The following is a 21,548-nucleotide window of genomic DNA, read 5'->3' on the forward strand; positions in this document are numbered from 1 at the left end:
CCCTTGAATAGTACTCTTAAGTGGTGTAAAACACTTGGTTGCTTCTGTGATTGCTTCTCTGAACAAATTTACATTTTTTACAGTAATAGCTGGTCTTGATGAACAGAGTTTAAAAAATGTCTGAGCCCATTTTAAGCACCTTTGAGAATATAAAATCCCTTCCCTTTTACCCTTGGCAATAATTATTCCTTGAATAAATCCCACATCAGTACACTGATCACTGGCACCTAAAGGTTCCTTTACTTGAGATTCTTAATATATGACGAATCATTGCCGATAAACAGATATAGATGATTGCACCTTACTACACATTTACCGATATACTCTTGTACGCTTATACAAGAGACACTTGTACAATCTAGACTAGGCTATGGGTCACAAGTATATGCATCAGCCAGAAGCAGTGTACTTCAATGGCTGGACCCTATCCATCATCATCATCATCAGGCTATCCGTATTGTTACTGGAGCATATCGAACATCCCATACTTTGAAGCAAATGAACCACTGTTATCACTTAACGTAAGCGGTTGTCTATAAAATATGCTTTAAAACTGAAATCTCTAGCGGACCATCTTACGTGGCCATCTGTTTTTCAACCACGATGGGAAAGTTTGTACAATGCCTGTCAGGCTGTCAATTGTCCTTTCAGTATTTGTCTCCAAGGGCTACTCAAAGAACTTACAACGTCTTAAAAATAACTTCACTTCATCAAAACAAGCAGGAAATTGCATTAACACTGCACCACTAGAAAGCCATCTAGAGCTGTTATGCATAAGAAGGTCAGTATATTGACAATCAACTTCATCAAGAAGTTCATGGAATTGTTGATATTGTGGTCTTGCCATTATTTTATTGACTGTCTTTATGACAAAATCCACCACTGCTGTTATCCCTTTGGAAACATTTGTGAGCAAAGTGCCTCTTGATGAATTATACAGTGAAAGGAAAACACATTGTGCGAAATGTTTTTTTCTAAACAAATTAATGAAACCTTTGTTCTCACCTCTCATGCTTGGGGCTCCATCTGTCGCAATACAAATTATTTTGTTCACATTAATTTCCTTATTTTTGAAGCATTTCAGTAATTGCAGTTTCTATATCCTCTCCATGCATTTGTCCTGTGGGTGGCAGTAAATCAAGCAATCCTTCTTGGGGATCTTGAGAATTTATATATTTACAAATTAGGACAACTTGCTGAATATCACTTACATGATTCGATTCATCGCAGGCTATAGAAAATCCTGATGCTGACTGGTTACATCTTTGACCATTAGTAAAGCTCTGTCCCTCACAGTTTTTCCAGATATTGGCATTTCTTTAATTTTCTTAATTGTTTGTTTTGTTTTGAAAATTGAAAAGATTTTCCTACATCTATATATAAAAGAATATTTTGCTTTTTCACATGCACTTTTTGCTTTCTGCAAGGCAGGGCTAACTTCTATTGCATTTACTACAACAAAGCAATGACAGGTCTGTCTCAAAGATGCTTTTATGAACTCTTTAATTTTTTACAGTCTTTAAATTTTTCTATATATAAAAGAATATTTATAGTGCTTTTAATTTTTGAATTCTAAATGTCTCAAGGCAACGATTCAATTTTTTCAAAAGTTGGCAGTAATAGAAAAGAGAAAGATTGTATCAGAAAGGCTGAGAAGAAAGAAAAGATCTTCATTATGAAGCAGAGTATGAAAATCCTGATATCGAAGAAAACAAAGCGATTATTGAAAAATATGAAAATAATAAGTTAAAAGGCTTCACAATTAAGAAAGGAAAGATACGAAAAACGAAAGACTACTTTTATATCACAAGACTACGTGTAGTGGAAATAAGGAAGAAATGTTTGGTCTGTGTACACGTCACACTTGACTGAGCTGGATCTAAAGCATATATTCCACAGATTCATATGTATTCAAATGAAGGGGAATATAACTTCATTTTTCAACGAACACAGTTTCCTGCGAAATTGGCTTTTAGTATGACAATAAACAACGTCAAGGTCAAACATTATCGAAGGTGGATGTTGACTTAACATCACTGCTTTTCGGATGGGCAGTTGAAGGCAGCTAAAAATCTTTGTATTAACGGAAAACGAATCAAAAATGCTGAGGAATGGGGGTGTGGGGGCTTCCCCCACTTAAAATATATATATATATATATATATATCAAAACATATTCAGGTTCATGTGACACAAGGCAGAAGGGAGCGAAGCGACTTCTGACTTGTTTTAATAAAACATTCTATTATGCTGTCCATAAATGGTTTCCCCTGTGTTACAATTTCTTGTGCAACTACAAAACTAGCAGCATTTGTATTGCCTGATGATTTAATCCACTTTACAATGAATTCTTTGTTAACGACATTTTCTGTTGCAACTCGTTTATGGCCTTTTTTTTCTTGGCTCACTGGCTGGATATATTTTGGGGAATGTATCATGTTTAGTCAAAAAATGTCTTTCTACATTTTGTTTGTTTGTTTGTTTTTCACTACATATTAAACCCAACAGAAGTCCTAGAATTTGCCACAAATGCATATGACTCAGTCCATTCCTTCTTAAATTCCCTGTTTTCATACTCAATCTTTCAAAGTGATTGAAAGTCAAGTGATTTATATTATGAATTCATGTACCTATCACAAACACTACATACGTGCGGATATTGTTTTGTTCCTTTTTAATTATTTTATATTCGTCACCGCCACAACGATTAATCTTTGACATTTTCTTGTAGTTCGTGTGCTCTGCTCGTGATGCATAGGCAAACTAAACTGAGAAGTGTTTGCAGCTTGTGCTGAAACTGATGCCATATTTACATCGCCGCCTGCTCCGTGCCGTGCTTGTGGGTTTAAATTTGAAGAGCCGCAGTTACATGTTCAAAAGAGCTGCGTGGGCTTGCAAGCCACAGGTTGCCGACCCCAGCACTATATTTATACTGCTGCTAGGGTGATGCAATCATGTATGGCACATGATCAGCCTTGTGCAATATGAAAAACTGCATAATCATGATTTTTTTGTATATACCCTTCCCATTGATTGACCAGTAAAAGGTAATACACTCATTCTTCTTTGCAATTACCGTAGTGTTGTATAAAATGTACAAAACACATAAGTTTATATGAAGGAAACATCAATCTATTCATCCAGTGCCAGAAGAAAAAATGCATAACCTTCAATTTTAAGTAGCAATTCTCTAAATATAAAATCGGAAATTTTATGAACAGTTTCTTATAGTATCATTACTCATTATATAAGAATAATTTTTGCAGAGCTGATGAATGAAGTTCTGTGCTTTTCTGGTAAGCCACTAGCAAGAATTTCCAATGTGGATACTACACACTTTTATTACTTCACGACTGATGTAAGGCATGGAAATTTTAGCGATAATGTTTGACAGATGAAATGACACTTCATTTACTAGTATTTTAGAATTACTGTATTGACTTATTAATGTATTCCTACGTCTCTGTGTTTTTTTTTTTCTCTCTCTCTCTCTCTCTCTCTCTCTCTCTCTCTCTCGTTGAAGTTTTTTTTTTTTTTTCTATCATTGGAAAATCTTGGAAAAGTTTCACTAAAATTTCAATCACACGTTTCAAAATGTTGTTCTCAATTTGACTAATGATAACCAGACAACACTGTATCGCATAATCGCATAATAAAGAAATTACACCAGTTCTATTATTGTTGTCCATTGTGAAATATTCAAATTTCGAAGAGGGTTGAAACATATAGGTTTTTTGTTTCATTACTTTTGAAGTATCAGAAGATTTTTCTGTTAAAAACAGTGCATTGGCATTACTTTCTTTACATTTTAAATTTAACAACTTATCCATTTTGAGGAGTTTTAAGAAACAGCTATTTAACCCAAAATTAGTGGTAATTTCTATAATTAAACATTCAATTCTTAAAAGTGCAATAAACACTATTTAAAAGTTTCCATAAGCTTGTCAGAACTGCGAGTCACACAGGTTTAACAACAGACTGCAAGAAATATTAAATTCCCGTGTTTTTTCACCATCCTTCAGTGTTGCCAAATGTCCAGATCAAGGAAGTAAGAACAGAAAAATTATTATAAATCTATAAACAATTTGCACTTAATAGACAATTAAAAGGATTTGAAATAAAAAATATTGAAAAAAAATTTATTAATGAAAAGGTAGCATCATGAGAGATGAGAAAAAAGCTTCATTTTTTATTTAGGTATTTTAATAATAAAGTCTGGTGAAGTCTCTTCTTTTTCTCAGCGTATAAGTCTTTGTGGCATCGAATCCCATCTTGTAAATTTTGCCATATTTCTCCAATTCTTCTCTTAAATTGTTTTGGTGCCACTTCAGTGTTATCCACTTCAGAATGGTTTTCCTCTTTTTCGTATGCACCTTGCTCGTAAATTTCAAGGAGAGTTGCATCATCTAAGTTATTTGCATGAGTCAGTGCAGTCATGTGCATTGGCAGTGCCCAAAGTTTCATATCTCAAATCTTTTCCAAACTTCACAATGTCTTTGGCAATTGTCTGAATTTATGATTCAAAATCAGTGAAATGATTTGCCAAATGGGGCAAAACATGCTGCCAAACAGAATGCATGTCGTTGGCAGTGATTTCTAGCCAAGATGCAAATGTATTTTCGATCATATTTAAAGGGGTAAAAAATAAATTGTGAAATGAAAAGTTTGAAAAGCTATCATGTCGTCTTGCCAGGGTGCAATGAAGAATACTGAACGCTGTTGCCGCTGACTGCCCGAGGGGAGCTATTGGCGCATGTGCATCTAAGACAATAGAGTTGGCACCGCAGCATATATGTACGTGTATAGGCTGTTGAATGAGTTTTAATATGTACAGTAAATTTTTGACTTAAACTTAATTGAAAACTGTGCTATTGTGAAACCCGTGCTGTTTGAAGCAATGCTAAGTTCGAGGTATTGCTATATATATATATTAGTCAATTGTATTTAATGGTATCTATCTGTAGGGAATTAGGTGTATAAGGACCAAACTAACAAGTTAGTAAAAGTAAACTAGCTTTAGCCTGGAAGGCCTATATAAAATTATATTAATGAAAATGATGAACAATGAAAATAACAGTAAAAATTATAATAAACAATGGAAATTGTAAATAACATTCTCTCACTTGGTCATCGGTCTGCTACTTTAGCATTAGCATTAGTAGAGGCATTTGATGCAAGAAAGCAAGCTTATGCAGCATCAGCCAAAAAAAAAAAAAAAAACCACTTCCACTTCACCCCTCTGTTCGTTCAAAATACCTGTCCAGCTGAGCCTTAAACTTATTTAGGCTATCAACCTCCACCACAAGGGATGGCAGTCTGTTCCACCAACCAACCACCCGCTGGCTAAAGGCAAATTTCCGCACGTCTATCCTACATCTGTCTTTCCTCAATTTGAATTTATGCCCTCTCAGGTGATTTTTCTGAGCTAGAGGAAGAATCCCATCAGCATTGAGCATGCTTAAACCATTTAAGGCTTTATACACCTCTATCAGATCACCTCGCTGGTGCCTAGTCTCCAGACACTGTAATTTGCAAAACTCTTTCTTCGTAAGAGCACCCCTTTGTTCCATTCACTAATCTTGTTGCCCTTCGCTGTACTCGTTCCAGCAGCTCTACATCCTTCTTGAAATGAGGCCTCCAGACCTGTATACAGTACTCTAGGTGTGGCCTGACCATTGCCTTATACAATGGAATAATCACCTCCTTATCCCTGCTGGAAAAATTCCTGTATATCATTGACAATACTCCATGAGCTACTCTTGCAGCCTGTCTGCACTGCTCAGAGAACTTCATATCTGCCTGCACAACCACCCCCAAGTCCCTTTCATTCTCTACCACTGTCAGTGTGCCGACCGGGCTAGCCGAGTGGGTAAAGTACCTGCCCGGCAACCCAAAGGTCGCGGGTTCGATTCCCGCCTCGGGCTTGGATCACTGTACTGCAAAAACCTTTGGAGGTGCAATATGGCCACAGAAGCCGATGCGCCAACAACTACCAAATCAAAAAAAAAAAAAAAAAAACTGTCAGTGTAGTACCACAGAGTTGATACGTTGCTCTGGGGTTGCTGTTTCCCATGTGTAGTGCTTTACATTTGTCAATGTTAAACTTCATTTGCCACCTCTCAGCCCATCTGCTCAACCTTTCCAGATCCTGTTGCAGCAGCATAGTGTCAGTAGTGTCCTTGACAACCCTGCCAACCTTTGTATCATCTGCAAACTTGGACATTAAGCTTGATATACCATCATCAATATCATTTATAAATACAGAAAACAATAATGGACCCAACACTGAGCCCTGAGGGACTCCACTAATAACATTAGTCCACGATGAGCAGTGTCCATTGATTACCACTCTCTGTCTTCTCCCCCTCAACCACCCCTTTATCCATAGCAGAAATTTGCCTCCAATGTCACACTGCTCCAATTTGTGTAGCAGTCTTCCATGTGCAACAGTATCAAAAGCCTTTCTAAGATCCAAGTATATAATATCAAAGTTATTCCCTGCATCCAGTTCTTTTGTGACTGCATCATAGTATCCAATCAAGTTGGTCAGGCAAGACTTCCCCTTAACAAAACCATGCTGTGTCTGAGCTATAACTGAAGTCTTGTCTAAATGATCCTGCAGTGCTTCTTTAACCAGTGCCTCCATTAATTTTCCTGGAACAGAAGTTAAGCTCACAGGTCTATAATTACTTGTGTCAGCCTTTGATCCTCCTTTGTGAATTGGGGTCACATTTGCACATTTCCAGTCTATGGGTACCTCCCCTGAGTCCAAGGAAGCTCTCATAATTATGGCTAAGGGTTTGCTTACTTCCTTTGCTGCCTCCTTTAATATAACTGGATAGATCCCATCCACCCCGGGTGCCTTTCTTGTGTTTATCTTCAACAGTTTCTCCTCCACTTTACTCCCAGTTATTTCAAGATACTGTAGCTTACTGCTAGAGTTGAATACACCTCTGGCATTCCCCTTGCTGAATAACTCCTCATGTGTGAATGTCGATGCAAAATATTCATTTAGTTTGTTAGCTACCTAAGCAGGATCATCAACAGTTGACCCATCAATATCAAGTGGACCAATCTGATTCATCCCCTTCCTTCTAGAGTTTACATAAGTAAAGAACTCTTTGCTGTTTTTCTTTGCATCCCTTGCCAAGGATTTCTCGTAATCTGCCTTCGCCTGCCTAACCTCCTTTGTAACTTGGTTGCATATCAACTTGTATCTATCATAGGCTTCTGTGTCATGTGTTAATTTGTAAGTATCCCATGCATTTTTCTTCTCTGCCATATGCCTCATTAGTTCATCTGACATCCATTTTGGCCTAAACCTTGAACAATATTTCTTAGTTGGTATGTAAAGCCTAGTAGCTTCCAAGATAAGTTCTTTGAATGCTTACCATTTTGAATTTGCTGTTGGTAACATCATCAGTTGGTCCCACTGTATAGAATTTAAATACTGTCTCAGTCCATCGTAGTCGCCTTTACGGAAGCAATAACCCTTCCCTTTACCCCTAATGGTAGTTACCTCTTTGAGTAAATCCCACTTCAGCACACTGTGATCACTGCCACCTAGTGGTTCATTTATCTGCAGATTCTTAATGCATGAAGAATCACTGCTGATAATCAAATCAAGAGTATTACTCCCTCTAGTTGCCTCCCGAACATGCTGATGTAGAAAACAATCATCCAATAAATCCACAAAAGCCCTGCTAGTGTGTGAGTAACCAGCCCCCAAATTCCAGTCAATATCTGGGAAATTAAAATCTCCCATTATAAGACTCTCTGATTTGCTGGCCCACTCTATTTCCCTGTACAGTTCCTTATTATACTCATCAGAGTCATTAGGCCTATAGCACACTCCTACTCTCAATTTTGATCTCCCAATGCTTATGTCACACTAAACTGACTCAACACTGCACTGTCCAGCGATGTCGACTGGCTTCACTTCCTTGGTTTTTATGTGTTTCTTAACTAATAGCATAACCCCTCCCCCCTTCCTATCCTGTCTATCCTTTCTGTAGACGTTGTACTCCCCAAATTGCAGTTCTGCAACCCTTATATCTGTGTGACACCACGTCTCTGATATCCCAACAATATCTGCCTTTGATGTTTTGAGCAATACCTCAAATTCATCAAATTTATTTACTAAACTCCTAGCATTGGTGTACACGCAAGTATACCTGCACCTGTTTCTATTCTTAGCTACCCTAACACAACCCATGTGTTTACTTGTACCGCCATGGCTCCCAGCAGTCTCTGAAATACCATGCATCTTGTTTTTCAGGCTTCTGCTCATTCTAATAGAAGCAGTGCAAGAATCTCTTTCACCTCTGCCGGTGGCTACTGTCAATCTATTGGTCTTTGTCTCCCCCCAAGCTAGCAGTTTTCCGACCCACCTAACACTGCCTCGATAGCATCAGCAAATATTCTTGCACCCTTTCTATTTAAGTGTATCCCATCCCTGTAGAAGCAATCTCTCCTGTTAACAAGTACAGTCCAGGCTGAAAAAAATTCTACCCCTTGAGCCTTGCACAATCTTTCCAGGGCCGAATTGATCGACAAGGCTCTCATCATATACTCCCTCCTATCGTGTCTGGGCAGAATTGCAGACACTTTCAAATTCAACCCTAATTGTCGGCTTTTGTTCAACAGTGACCTGTACTTGTTAAGTAATTCTGCCGGTCTCCTACTCTTAATATTATTAGTGCCAACGTGTACAACTATATCACCTTTTGTGCCCTTAAAAGATGATATTCGCTCTACAACGTCATCAACCTTTGCCCCTGGCAGACATACCCTAGGCGCCTCCGTAGCCAGGTGGGAAGGAGCAGCAGTGCGTAGCACACGCTTCTTGATTAGACCGGGGTTCGAGCCCATCACCACCAAATACGGAGGATGTGGAAAGGTCAAGGAATGACCACCGCATATCACGGAGCAATATGGCCTTAGTTGCTAATGCTCCTAAAATCCAAACAACAAACAAACAAACAGAAATACCCTGGTCCTCCTTCGGGGGCTTTGAGTAGACCGATAGCCAGACTAAAAGATTGTCTCACACCTACCTATTTCTTCTTTCCATTTTTGCCTGATTTTAATTTTTAGGTGATTATATTAAAATTAATAGAAATTAAATGGGAAGTGCTCATAAATGAGAAAAGATGTGTTAAATTAAAATTTTGTAAAATATGTTAAATTAAAATTTTGTAAAATATGTTAAATTTAAATTTTGTAAAAATAGTGCCAGAATCAACAAACTGGGATAGGTGACAAAGCCGAACAGGTATGTATCAGATTAAATGAGAATGGGTTCTTACTTCCTTTTTTGTTCTGTGGTGGTCAGACTGAAAAGGGATCAATTCCCCCTTCTGATTGTTTTATGTGTTGATTAAATGATACGGCGCAGTCACACTTTTCATTGACTATGGCATGATGGTGAAATTGCTGTAGGCAATATGCCCTATGTCAATGCAAATGTTTTGATAGCCTTGAGAGGGTTTATATTTGAGTTAGTGGACGGGGGGGGGGGGGATTGCCTCTGTGGAAGGAACCTATATAAAAGCAATGTGTTATACAAGTACAATAAGTGTTAGTATGATTAAATACAAGAAGTATGTTAATGAAAAGTGTGTTAATGTAAATATATAGGAAATGCTATCCCCTGGACAAGGGCCAGTATTGCTTTTCTAAGGCATAACGACCCGTGTATGTGTCTGAGGTGATAACTATATACATATTTACAGCCTCCTTCAATGTGAATTTTCACCGTCTCTAGGTTTTATACTGTTTGTAATTAAATGAACAGATATAAACGTTATGTGTTTAAAATACCTTAGGCACGATTATTCTGTTGTTCGGAGTTTGATACAAGTTGATAAATTACCAATTATTAGATTGTCTGTTTGGGGGGGATTTTTGGTCAGCTGGGTTACAGTGCAGTCAGACGACGAGCCTCTTCTGAGCGCAATAAACCCGGGAATCAAAATTGCGAAGTCATTATCTTAGTTTGATGAAGGACACTGGTTTTTAGACAACCAGGCAAAGATAGGCTATATGCCATTTATTGGTGTTATAGTTCTAAACTGGTTCAGTGTATTTTCAATAAGTGTATTGGGTATTGGGATTGACGTTGGGGTGGTGTAGGTTGAGGTTCGCAAGTATGGCCGCTTTAATATGGTGTCTGCTGTAATTGGCAGGTATATTATTCTTGATGAGAATATCTATCAGTTTTTTATTGCTTCCGTCATGTTATCTAGATTATTGCAGATGTGTATTAACCTGTTTGTCTGATTTCTAATAGTGTTGCTATGGATATGCTTAGCCAAATTGCTCTCCCAGTTGGTAAGCTTTATAACTGGGAAGCTAAAATGGTCTCTCTTATCATAATGTCGAGATAGCGAGCTTGTAGGTTGCTATCCAGGTTTGTGCGTTCTATGGTTAAATCTGCGGGGATAAATTTCCTGGGCTATAATATCGAAACAGACGTACACAGGTCGTTATGCCTTAGAAAAACTATACCGGCCCTTGTCCAGGGATAGCATTTCCTATATATTTACATTAACACACTTTTTCATTAACATACTTCTTGTATTTAATCATACTAACACTTATTGTACTTGTATAAACACATCATTTCATTTATATAGGTTCCTTCTGCCATCAGAGGCAACGCCCCCCCCCCCACACACTAACTCAAATATAAACCCTCTCAAGGCTATCAGAACATTTGCATTGACATTGGGCATATTGCCTACAGCAATTTCACCATCACACTATAGTAAATGAAAAGTGCAGCTGTGCAGTATCATTTAATCAACATATAAAACAACCAGAAGGCAGGAATTGATTCCTTTTCAGTCTGACCACCACAGAACAAGAAGGAAGTAAGAACCCATTCTCGTTTAATCTGATACATACCTGTTGGGCTTTGTCACCTATCCCAGTTTGCTGATTCTGACACTATTTTTACAAAATTTTAATCTAACACATTATCTTTTCTCATTTATTAGCACTTCCCATTTAATTTCTATTAATTTCAATACAATCACCTAAAAATTAAAATTAAGCAAAACTGGAATGGGGACAACAGAAACGGGTAGGTATGAGATATTCTTTTAGTCTGGCTATCGGTCTACTCAAAGCCCCCGAAGAAGTAGCAGACCGATTACCAAGTGAGAGAATGTTATTTACAATTTCCATTGTTTATTATCATTTTTTATTGTTATTTTCATTGTTCATCATTTTTATTTCCATTTTCATTAATATAATTTTATATAGGCCTTCCAGGTTAAAGCTAGTTTACTTTTACTAACTTGTTAGTTTGGTCCTTATACACCTAATTTCATGCACGTATAATGTCTAATTGCCCTATGTGCAATAGCATTAACGTTGCACAACTGACAGGTACTTAATACGGTAAACAGTAAACTTTACCAAATATCATGTTTATAGTCTTCAGTAAGAACACAATATATATACATATATATATATATATATATATATATATATATATATATATATATATATATATATATATATATATTCAGATTTTTTACTTCATAAATAGATTTTTAGCTTCAAAAATCCATATAAATAAAGGAAGCAACGTGACACCACTGCACAGTGAGTCCATGTTTTACATAACTTAATTATAAAGAAAACTTCTTGAGGAATCCAGGCATTACATAACTTAAGGGCACAGTGGGTCCATGTTTTACATGGACCCACTGCTGTGTTGTCACAAAAGTGCTTTGTGTAATGAACTGCATATAACATAAATAATGAAAAACAAGAGGGCTTTAGGTCTGTCAGAACATATACTTCACCTGCTTAATTTAATTAATAAGTTACAAAATAAATAAATTGAATAGAATTAGAGGAAAATAATTAGAGTAAGTTGTTTACAATCATACATCTGGCAGCCAACTTTTCAGCAGTGTAAAAGGAGATAAAAATCCTGTGAACAAATATTTAAGAGATGGAAACAAGCAAAAAATGCTTTCTGAAGAGCACCAAGTTAAGAAACTCTGCCTTAATGCCACACTGCTCCAGTTTATACAGTAGTATTACGTGCAGCAGTATAAAGTTTTCCGAAATCCAAAGTATATGATATCAAAGTTACTTTTTGCATCCAGATTCATTTGTTAGTGCATCATAATATCCAATTTGTACTCAAGAAGTATTGAGAAACGTTAACTTTTTGATTATCTATTAATATTTTATGAAAATCTTCCTTTAAAGTTCATTTTTGATGAAGAGAAGTTTTTCTTTGTACTTTTGTATACAAAGGTCATTCAAATGAAAACTACAAATGTTAGAGGTAATTTCACAAAAAGCAAGGAAGCTGTGCATGTTAACCTTCAGTGTAGTCCCATTACATTTGATACACTTTCTCCAGTGGTGCAGTAATGCCTGGATTCCCAAGAGAAGTTTTGTTTGTATTTAAGTTATTCATATATTGCCTTCTTGACTCTTGTTAGTGCAACTTTTTGTGGCAGAAAAAGTGACAGTCACATGGAACTGAGACTGGTGAATATGGAGGATGATGTAGCACCTGAAATTTCATCCTACTGTATGTGCTTCACTGTAGAGTGGATGCTATGAGGACAGATGTTACCTTACTGCAGCCACATGCTGAAGACAGAAAACCATGATGTTTCTTTCAGATTGTTGACCTTCATTATTTCCAAAGCACGTCACAATATTAATCACTGTGTTTTTCCTTTTGCCAGATTATGCCCCAGAATCATTTATGATCCAAGAAATGTAATGCTATAGTCTTGGAAAATAAATGGTGCTTGTGAATACACTTTCTTCAGAATGGAACCATTCAGTACTATTTGTATGGTGCCGCTCTGAATTTTGCATACCTGCTTTTTGGTGTGTATTAGTGCATCCAGCATTAATTTTCAGTCAGGGAACTTAATGCTTTGGGGGGGGGGGGATGTTCTAAGAAAGTGCCTCATTTGTGCTCAAATGTCAAAGAATTGACATTTGAGCACAAATGTCAAACAGGTTTACAAACACCTGTTATTCCTTCTGTTTTGGTGTTAAATTCATTCATTCAGCACATTTTTTGATTGTGCAACTCCATGCTAATGATAGTGTGCACTGAACCAATGTTAATTTTGTATACTGTGGCAATTTCTTTAATAGTAATGCGATGGTTTTCTCATGGGTGCTTCCACTGCTGCTCTGACTTTGGGTGCTACAACATAATGTATTTGCTGTAGTTGAGGAGAATCCTCAACCCTTACAGTACCATTTTAAGCTTATTTGCTTATTGACTTGTTGCACTTCACCATACAGTTTGCCTCTGGTTAATTTCAGCAGATTTTATTCCTTCTGTATTTAAAAATTGGATTACACATTGCATTTCTGCCTTGATGCCACCTTAGAAATTGACACTTTCCAAATAATGCCAGTAGGTGGTGCTATGCTAGCACTCATTGCTAACAGGCTTCTATCAATAATCTGACACAAGATTGCCATAAGTTTTTGTATAATATGCATTTTATATTGTCTTTGCAGTTTTCCGTTTTAACGTTAATTAGGACCTAAAAGTATTGTTTAATAATATAGTTAATATAGATTTAAAGAAAGGTAAGTGAATGAATAGAGCCTATAAAAGGCATTGAATGCAAGCTCTTGTGAACCATAAATAGATCTCTGATATTGTTAAAATATCTTATTTATCTTAAATTATTTGTTAAGGCAACAAAGAACCCTTGAAGGTTATTTTGTAGGGAATAATACAGAACAGAGTGATTATTTTCTGGCTTGATGTATAGTCACAAAAAAAAAAAAAAAAAAGTCATATCCATTGATTTTAAACACAAACTGTAGCCCTAATTCAAAAAGAGGCAGTTTGGCATGGAAAAATGACTAATAAAGCTTCAAATAGATCTGATTTATTGTCTACTTTGCATGATTGATTCAAACTTGAATCAGTCATGCAAGGTGGACAATTGATGAACAGTGCTTGTTTTCCAGAGATTATTATATATATTTGGGTTGCTCTAAATTAATTACTAGGGAGAGAAGAATGATGGTGTAAATACAGGTAGTTCTCGACTTTACGAGTTAATTCTTTCCTAGCGCGTACTCGTAAAGCAGGAATTTATTTCCCATAGACATAATGTTAAAAATAGGGGTTACGTTATCAATAGTTTGTTTAAACAATGATTGATTTATCCAAAGAAATGAAAACGTAGCCTGTAAAATCGAGCAAATTATAATAATAAATTATGTATGATTTACAAATATTAAAGAATGTTTATCCTTCGTCGTTGTCATCATCGACTAAATGCACACTCATTGATCACTCATTGGTTTGTTGCACAAGGAGTCGTCTTCTTCAGAAATGTTTCAACAGGCGTTTATTTCCAAGATAATCTTCTCTTTTCTTTTTAAATTTCATAGCATAAGCATTTTTTAATGGAACGCACAAATTGCAACTAAGTTTGCGTGGAGTAACAAGTTTACGAAGCTTAAAAAAGAATGAAGAAAAGATTCTGCAAATTTATTTGTGTTTTTTATAAGATTGAAGATTTCAGTAAAGGGGGATACACGTTTCACTATAATAATGTAAAAAAAACAATTTCTGCTATTGGTATTTTCCCAAATGCAATAACATCAAGTTTAGTACCCATTTATAATTGATCGCACTAACAGAAAAGCCCAATAAACTGGAAAGTGCAAATTGTTTTTGTTTTATGGTTGTGAACTACAGATATGTGCTTTAGAAACATATCACAAAGCCATTCAAAATTGGTTCTTATAACAGAATATATGATAATGATGAAAGTGTAGTGCATTTTAATGATTTGAATTGGTAACTAATACAATTTACACTATAAAAACGACCTTTTAGAGTTATCTAGCGAAAATTTCAACTTTGAGGTCATGGAACGAATTACCAAAAAAAAACGTGTTATTGGGTTCACATTACGATATTTTCATGATACGATGGTGTCTCTGGAACGGATTAATATTGTAAAGCAGGTTACACTGTATTATATAGCTGTGTGGGTGATTTGAAATGCAATATTTATGAATGTTTAACATTCATTTTTTGCAATTAATGTTTGTATTTTTGATTTTGTTGATACTTGGGGGGGGGGACATAAACCCAGGAACTGGTAAGGCGAAATTTTTTAAAGTGGGAACTACCTGTATCTAGCGGAATGGCTACCCTTATTTTGAAGCAATTGTTTCAGATGAATAAAATTAAAACCACCTCTGGTGCTTTTGTTGGCGGTCATTTTCCAGCCATGCTTGAGCAAATGTCAACACCGGCTGCTTGAACTATTTGCTTATATATATAGTCCTTGCTTAAATTTGCTTCACTTACATTTCAGTGTTCATTATTGCCTTATATGTATATCAATGGACAGTACAGAATACTTTGTATAGCACAGTGAAAGAAGTTAACAAATGTTAATAAATATTTATTTCACATTTAATTTTTCAGCAGAATTCGAGTATTTTATATTCTGTATGCGCAAATGTGAAATTTAAGTTACTTTAATGCTGCATGTAATGCAAGTGCCATTGAATTGATTGTTTATTTTAATTATACCATCTATTCCCAGTTTCTTAGAAAATGGGTAGTGGAATCATTACATATTACTGTATTTTCTTAATACATGTTATCTTGATTTATATTAATGTAGCTTTGGATTCTTTAAGAATATTTATTGTATGTTATTTATTTTCTTAGATCCTATTGCAAAGCAAGACCATCAAGCTAGATTTGCGGAGACTCAGAGGATGTCTGGACACAGTAGCTCACCCCCGCCTGTAACATCAGGCAATGTTGGTGAGTTGGGACTGTGTTGAAGCATTGTAAAGGTCGGTGGAAGCTGCAGTTATTCAGATTTGTAGGGTAGTACAAATGGTGTCTGTGGTAATGCTACTAACCACATTGCGTTAGTGTTGTATTTACATTATTACATTTTGTTATGATAATTTGGGAAGAGGAGTTCATAGTCTGTTTATGGTAAAACTTCTCCAATATAAGATTAATATGCATATATGTTTTAGGTTTTAGCCAACCTTTAAGGGATAAATGACGTACATGTATGCTTAATACTTCTTTTAACGTTATGCTTCTGCATTTTAGTTAAACTGCATCAGTATTCTGCAGATTTGTCACTATACAAAGCTTCCTAGTCCATAATTTTATTTGAAATTTATCTTAAAACCCATGTTTAATTAAAACACTATAAAATCTAGTGTAACTGTTTGTATATTATTGATAGCCAACTGGTATTTGGTTTTTAACTTAAGTATTTTTCTAAAATATTTAAAGTTGAATGAAAAGTTTTTCATGTTTCAAAAATTTCTTGAGTAGCTAGTCAGAGGTTTATATGGTGAATAAATATAAATTTTTATATGTACAAAATTATTACCAATATTATTTACTAATGGAAATTTTTTTTTTCTCCCCTTTCAGCAACAGCGGTTCTCAGCTCGAACAACTTACCTAGCTCCCCAATCACCTCTCCTAATGCCTCCCTGCCAAACACTACTACAGCTCAGTCATAAATGTGGAAGAAGCACCTTCAATGCCACAACTGTTTGTGGCACCCTGTCCAAGGGAGCAAGTACCAATGCAAGGGAGAAGAGTGTGGTGATAAATTTCATTAGACAATTTTGCCAATGAATGACTCATAAGTCTTCTTTATGCACATTTGACTGCATGTGAAGTTCTAAAGAGTTCACAACAGTGGATGATTTTTTACAGTGCAAAGAGGATTTAAAATCAGTAACACTACAGTGAGTGTCTCAGGTTTTAGTCAGTGTTATATCTTGAATTTTACCAGCCACAGGGTTAGTCCTCATGTTGCCAAGTTTTCATGTGACTTATTGTCTAACTGATCTGTTTGGGATATGGCTCTCTAATAAATCATGGAGCTCTGTAACAAACTGTGGTAACTGATAGCAGTCATTCTCTATGTGAATTTAGTTTTTTTTTTAACACTTTTTTTTTTTCATCATGTCCTGAGAAATGGCAAGCCCACAAATCTAAGGGCACGCTAGAATTGTGATTAAGTTGTTATATTAAACTGTGAATTAAAGCTGAAATCTGCCAACTATTTGTGCTTGTACACATGTAAAATAACATGCTGTTACAAGAGTAACATTTGTATTATTTAATGCCTTTTCCCTGTGAAATTTCTGTGCTTTGTGCACGTGTATGCATGTATGAGTGAAAGAGGTGTGCCTTCAGATCTGGTTTCACATGCAGCTGTGAACAAGTTTCTGTATTTAGTGAACTAAATAAATTGAACACTGACACCGTGTAGCAATATATTAATGTGGAGACAGTGATTATATGCTTTATATATATATATATATATATATATGTGTGTATATATATATATATATATATATATATATACACACACACACAAACTACTAATGAGTGATTTTTGCTTATTAGCAGTTGTGCAGATCTTAGTATTGTATTCATATAGTATGAAATATTTTATTGCATATTATATGGATAAATTTCATTTATTTATTGTGCAAAGTTAAACCAAAATTTTGTTAAGTATTTAGAATAGGAAATTCTTTATAAAATTTAAGTAGGAATTTATTTTAAAAAATTGTCTACTCCGGACGAGAACCATTATTTCATATTTTGTTTTACTGTTGAAAAATTTCACGAGTTTTTCCTTCCTTATTATTTTATTGAATTCTGAGGAGCAAATATGTTTACCTATTGTGTATGACGAACAGTTCTTTTCTCAAAAAAGGTACATTGTTGATATTAACACTTTGACTCCAGTTCTGTTTAATGTGATATTTTCCCCTCATTTGGATTTGATATCCATTTGAAGTTTATTTCCACATGTCTTCTGGAGATTTTATATATTTTGACATGTTTGGTTTTAATTGATATGGTTTTTAGCATTTGCAACTTTTTTATTTAATTTTATGCACTTATACATTGTTAATACTATTATATTCTTATACCTTTCCATTAGTCATAAGCAGTATTTTGTTCATTTGTCTCCACACGAATCTATCCATGTATTCTTCGTTTATGTACACATTATATTTAGTTTTTGGTATGTTCATGATGCTTTATATTTAATTTACCAAAAAGCATATTTTGCAATTTTTTTTTTTTTTTTTTAGAGTGGTGATAGTGAATTTAATCCTGGTTTTGTTGCTGAAATTTAGATATCAGTTCTGTGCTGCAAGTGTGCAGAATCGAAGCTTGTTTCCATGCATGGCTTAAATCTCTTGCTGTGTGTCATATCAGACTACTTCTCTCATGCTGTGATTAGCATTCCATTTACTGTATATACTTTGAGAAAACATTCAATATCTATAACTTAAGTCATTTCATAACAGATGTTAAGAGCTTGATTTTAGGATTATTTGGTCTGAATTATTCATTTTCAGTAATTTCTTATATCTTTGCAGCTTGGAGGAATTAATTGTTTAATTAATCCTTCCAAGATCCCTTTAGTCCATTTAATGAAGGGGAATTTCAGCTCTTCCTCTTCAGTGAATTGAACCCCCTGTATTTATCCAGGTTGTGAGCATCACATTGAGTATCATATGGACATGATTTCAGAAAACGTAATTGTGTGCCATGATTTTATACATATCTGATTGCAATATACCTGGCACTTCATTATATGGGGAGAGGGAGGTATATAAGCTAGCCGCACTGAAGATACCTAAATTATTTTAAATGTTATTTATATAGCAAATATAGGCAATAACTAATATACTAAGGAGAATGCATAGTGAAATTTCATACTGACGAGGAAACAGCCGGTTGATATATTTTGTTTGGAGGATTTACCAAATGTTATTAAGAATGTATAGGGTATTTGGACTTTGATCATGAAAGCTGGTTGAAATAAAAGGGTGGAAGAAATGGAGAAAACTTAATTCTGCATTTTGATTTAGAAATTGATTGATAGTTTTTGCAGAAATTGTTAAGATCACTTGAACTACAAGCTCCTTAGTTAAAATGACATCAACATGTATTTGGTTTGGCACATCAAAGATTTTCACCTTATTCAGAAACTTTGCTTTCATTGCTTTGTGTGTGAAATTGCTTTTTTCTTATGTATGTAATATTAAGTAAAAGACATTTTGGCTTATGAAAATCATTACTTGTTTATCAGCGGTACTTTGTTCTTTTTTTTTTCTTTTTTTTTATGCAGAATATTGCTGAACTCTGGAAAACAGCATCTAATATAAATTCCCAACATACTATAGTATGTGTTGAATTTAGGGTACTCAAAATTGGAACTATTTCCTTATTAGCCTTTCTCTGTCTTGCTCCCCACCCCATAAAACTGTCTTCTGTTCATGAATTTGTAAACACCTAACAATGCATGATGCAGTAAAATCTTGCTATTAAATATTTGAATAGATATCAGTTAATATTGAATACTGCCACTACAGAAGCCTAATGTGCTTACATATAAAAATGGTTAACTGTTTACAAATTACTTCTGATGGTTGCAGTCATATTTCGCCTTAGGAATTTTAACTTGTTTACTGCTATTTCCGTCTTCTGTCATAATTAGGAAATATGAACCCTATTTCATGCATGATACCCTCTAGAGTACATAGGTATATATTACACACATACATATTTTTATAGTTGTTTCAAATGTGTTCATTTATGTATAAATTGGCTTAATTTTACAGTGCTGCCACTCTTGTGTGTGTTTCCAGATAAAGAAGTGGAACATAAGAGCTGACAGTTTTTATAAATAGTTTAAAATAGATAATAGCAGAAAAAAATAGCTTTGAAAATCAGAGGAGCTTGCACATGTTGACCATTTTTGTCTGATTTTGGCTTACAATAGCCAAGATTCTCTGGGATTCAGATCCAGAAGTTGATGAAATTAAATCGAGTGATGCATAAATACATGTAGAGGTTATTAATCAATCAAATAATAATTTTTTTTTTTTTTTTTTTTTTAAATTGGCACTTTCACTACTGTTGGGCAGATAAGTCAAAATGAGAATCAGTTAGTATTTAAAAGCATTTATATACAACATTTAAATTTTTTCAAAATTCCATGAAGTAATTCGCTCCACAGAGCCCAGCTAAAGCAGGAAACTCACTACCCTAGTCCACATGTTTTGGCAGACTCACTCCTAAATGCAGGCGCCTCCGTAGCCAGGTGGGAAGGAGCAGCAGTGCATAGCACACGCTTCTTGATTAGACCGGGGTTCGAGCCTGTCACCACCAAATACGGAGGATGCGGAAAGGTCAAAGAATGACCACCGCATATCCCGGAGCAATATGGCCTTAGTTGCTAATGCTCCTAAAAACCAAATAACAAACAAACAAACTCCTAAATGCCCACACTTTTGTGGAGCTTGTGAAAAGGTTAAGAAATATTGACTGTCTCGATTTAATATTTATTTTGTAGAATGAATATCTCATCCTTTCGACATTGCTTAATTATATTCCAGATAATAAAGATATGACTAAGAGCTGGTAGACAGTGTTACACCACTAGTATGTGTTACCAAATACTAGTGGTGGGGCAAGCAGTTTTTAATTTGACTTATTTTTATGAGCAAAAAAGGGTTTACCCATGTAAATATATCAGACTAGTTGATGAGCTATGTTGTGTGATACTAGTTATTGTACTTCTGAACCTTGTAAATATGCAGACTTTTTCAATGAATGAGAAATTTAGTTATTTTCTGCAGGATTAATGATAACAACAACATTAAGTTATACTACTTGGTATTGAGTTAATAAGCTGTTCCAAAATTTTAATCAGAACAGAAAGCAGTTGTTTTCTGTTTCAAAGTATAATTTGATTTAAATACAGTATAAACTCATTGTATTGTGAATCTGTAATGAAATCTTTTTCTTACTTTGTATGTTCTCACTTTTTGGAGGAATTAGAATTTGTCTAGAATGCAAATTTGATAAATAACAAACAGGAAAGAAATAATTTGCAAAGGTTTGAGAAACCTTTAAAAACTACTAGTGAATTTTTTGATAAAGACCAATATCTACCCTCATAATGGAAAGTGACATTTGCAAAACAGTCAGTATGAGACACTAAGTGAAATGAAAGTGAGACCCCATGAGCTCCTTTACTATCATGATACAATTATCCAAACACAGAACTGGGGCTAAACCTGTTTTCTCTTCAATGCATCCAGCTAGTGAATAAAAGGAAACATACACAGTCATATATATATATATATATATATATATATATATATATGTATGTATGTATGTATGTATATATGTGCCCTGACTGATTTTCTCTTCCATATTTTTACATAGTATTCATATGCACTAATACTGTGCATAGTATTTGAGCCTTTTTTGTTTTTTTGCTCCTAGTAATGCATGGCAGCTTATTTTGTTTAGTTGAATTATTATTGATAGCATTTGCTATAGGAAGTAGCAATGTTTAGACATTGAAATAAAAAATAACTAAAAATATTACCAGTTATACTATAGTTTTATATATTTAATCTTTATCGGTTAACTGTCTGCTGTTGAACCAGGTTTAGTTTGATTATATTATTCTTGTCTGTAATA

General features: G+C 34.9%; 1 protein-coding gene across 5 annotated transcripts in view; it reads left to right on the plus strand.

Moving 5' to 3' along the window:
- Nucleotides 1-17,290, plus strand: part of LOC150082806 (casein kinase II subunit alpha) — a 193,364-nt gene extending 176,074 nt beyond the window's left edge. For 2 of the 5 annotated variants that reach the window (XM_090376826.1, XM_090376827.1), the window contains exons 14-15: nt 15,711-15,809; nt 16,446-17,290. In XM_090376826.1, coding sequence (XP_090232952.1) covers nt 15,711-15,809; nt 16,446-16,537 — 191 coding nt within the window. In that variant the 3' untranslated portion in view covers nt 16,538-17,290. Of the gene's footprint in view, nt 1-15,710; nt 15,919-16,445 lie in introns of all 5 variants that reach the window. The other 3 variants (XR_016547143.1, XR_016547144.1, XM_090376828.1) reach the window with 3 other exon arrangements.
- The last annotated feature ends 4,258 nt before the right edge of the window (nt 17,291-21,548 follow it).

Source organism: Mastigoproctus giganteus, chromosome 7 (assembly GCF_048544385.1).
Source record: "Mastigoproctus giganteus isolate SK-2022 chromosome 7, ASM4854438v1, whole genome shotgun sequence".
Classification (NCBI taxonomy): Eukaryota; Metazoa; Arthropoda; class Arachnida; order Uropygi; family Thelyphonidae; genus Mastigoproctus; species Mastigoproctus giganteus.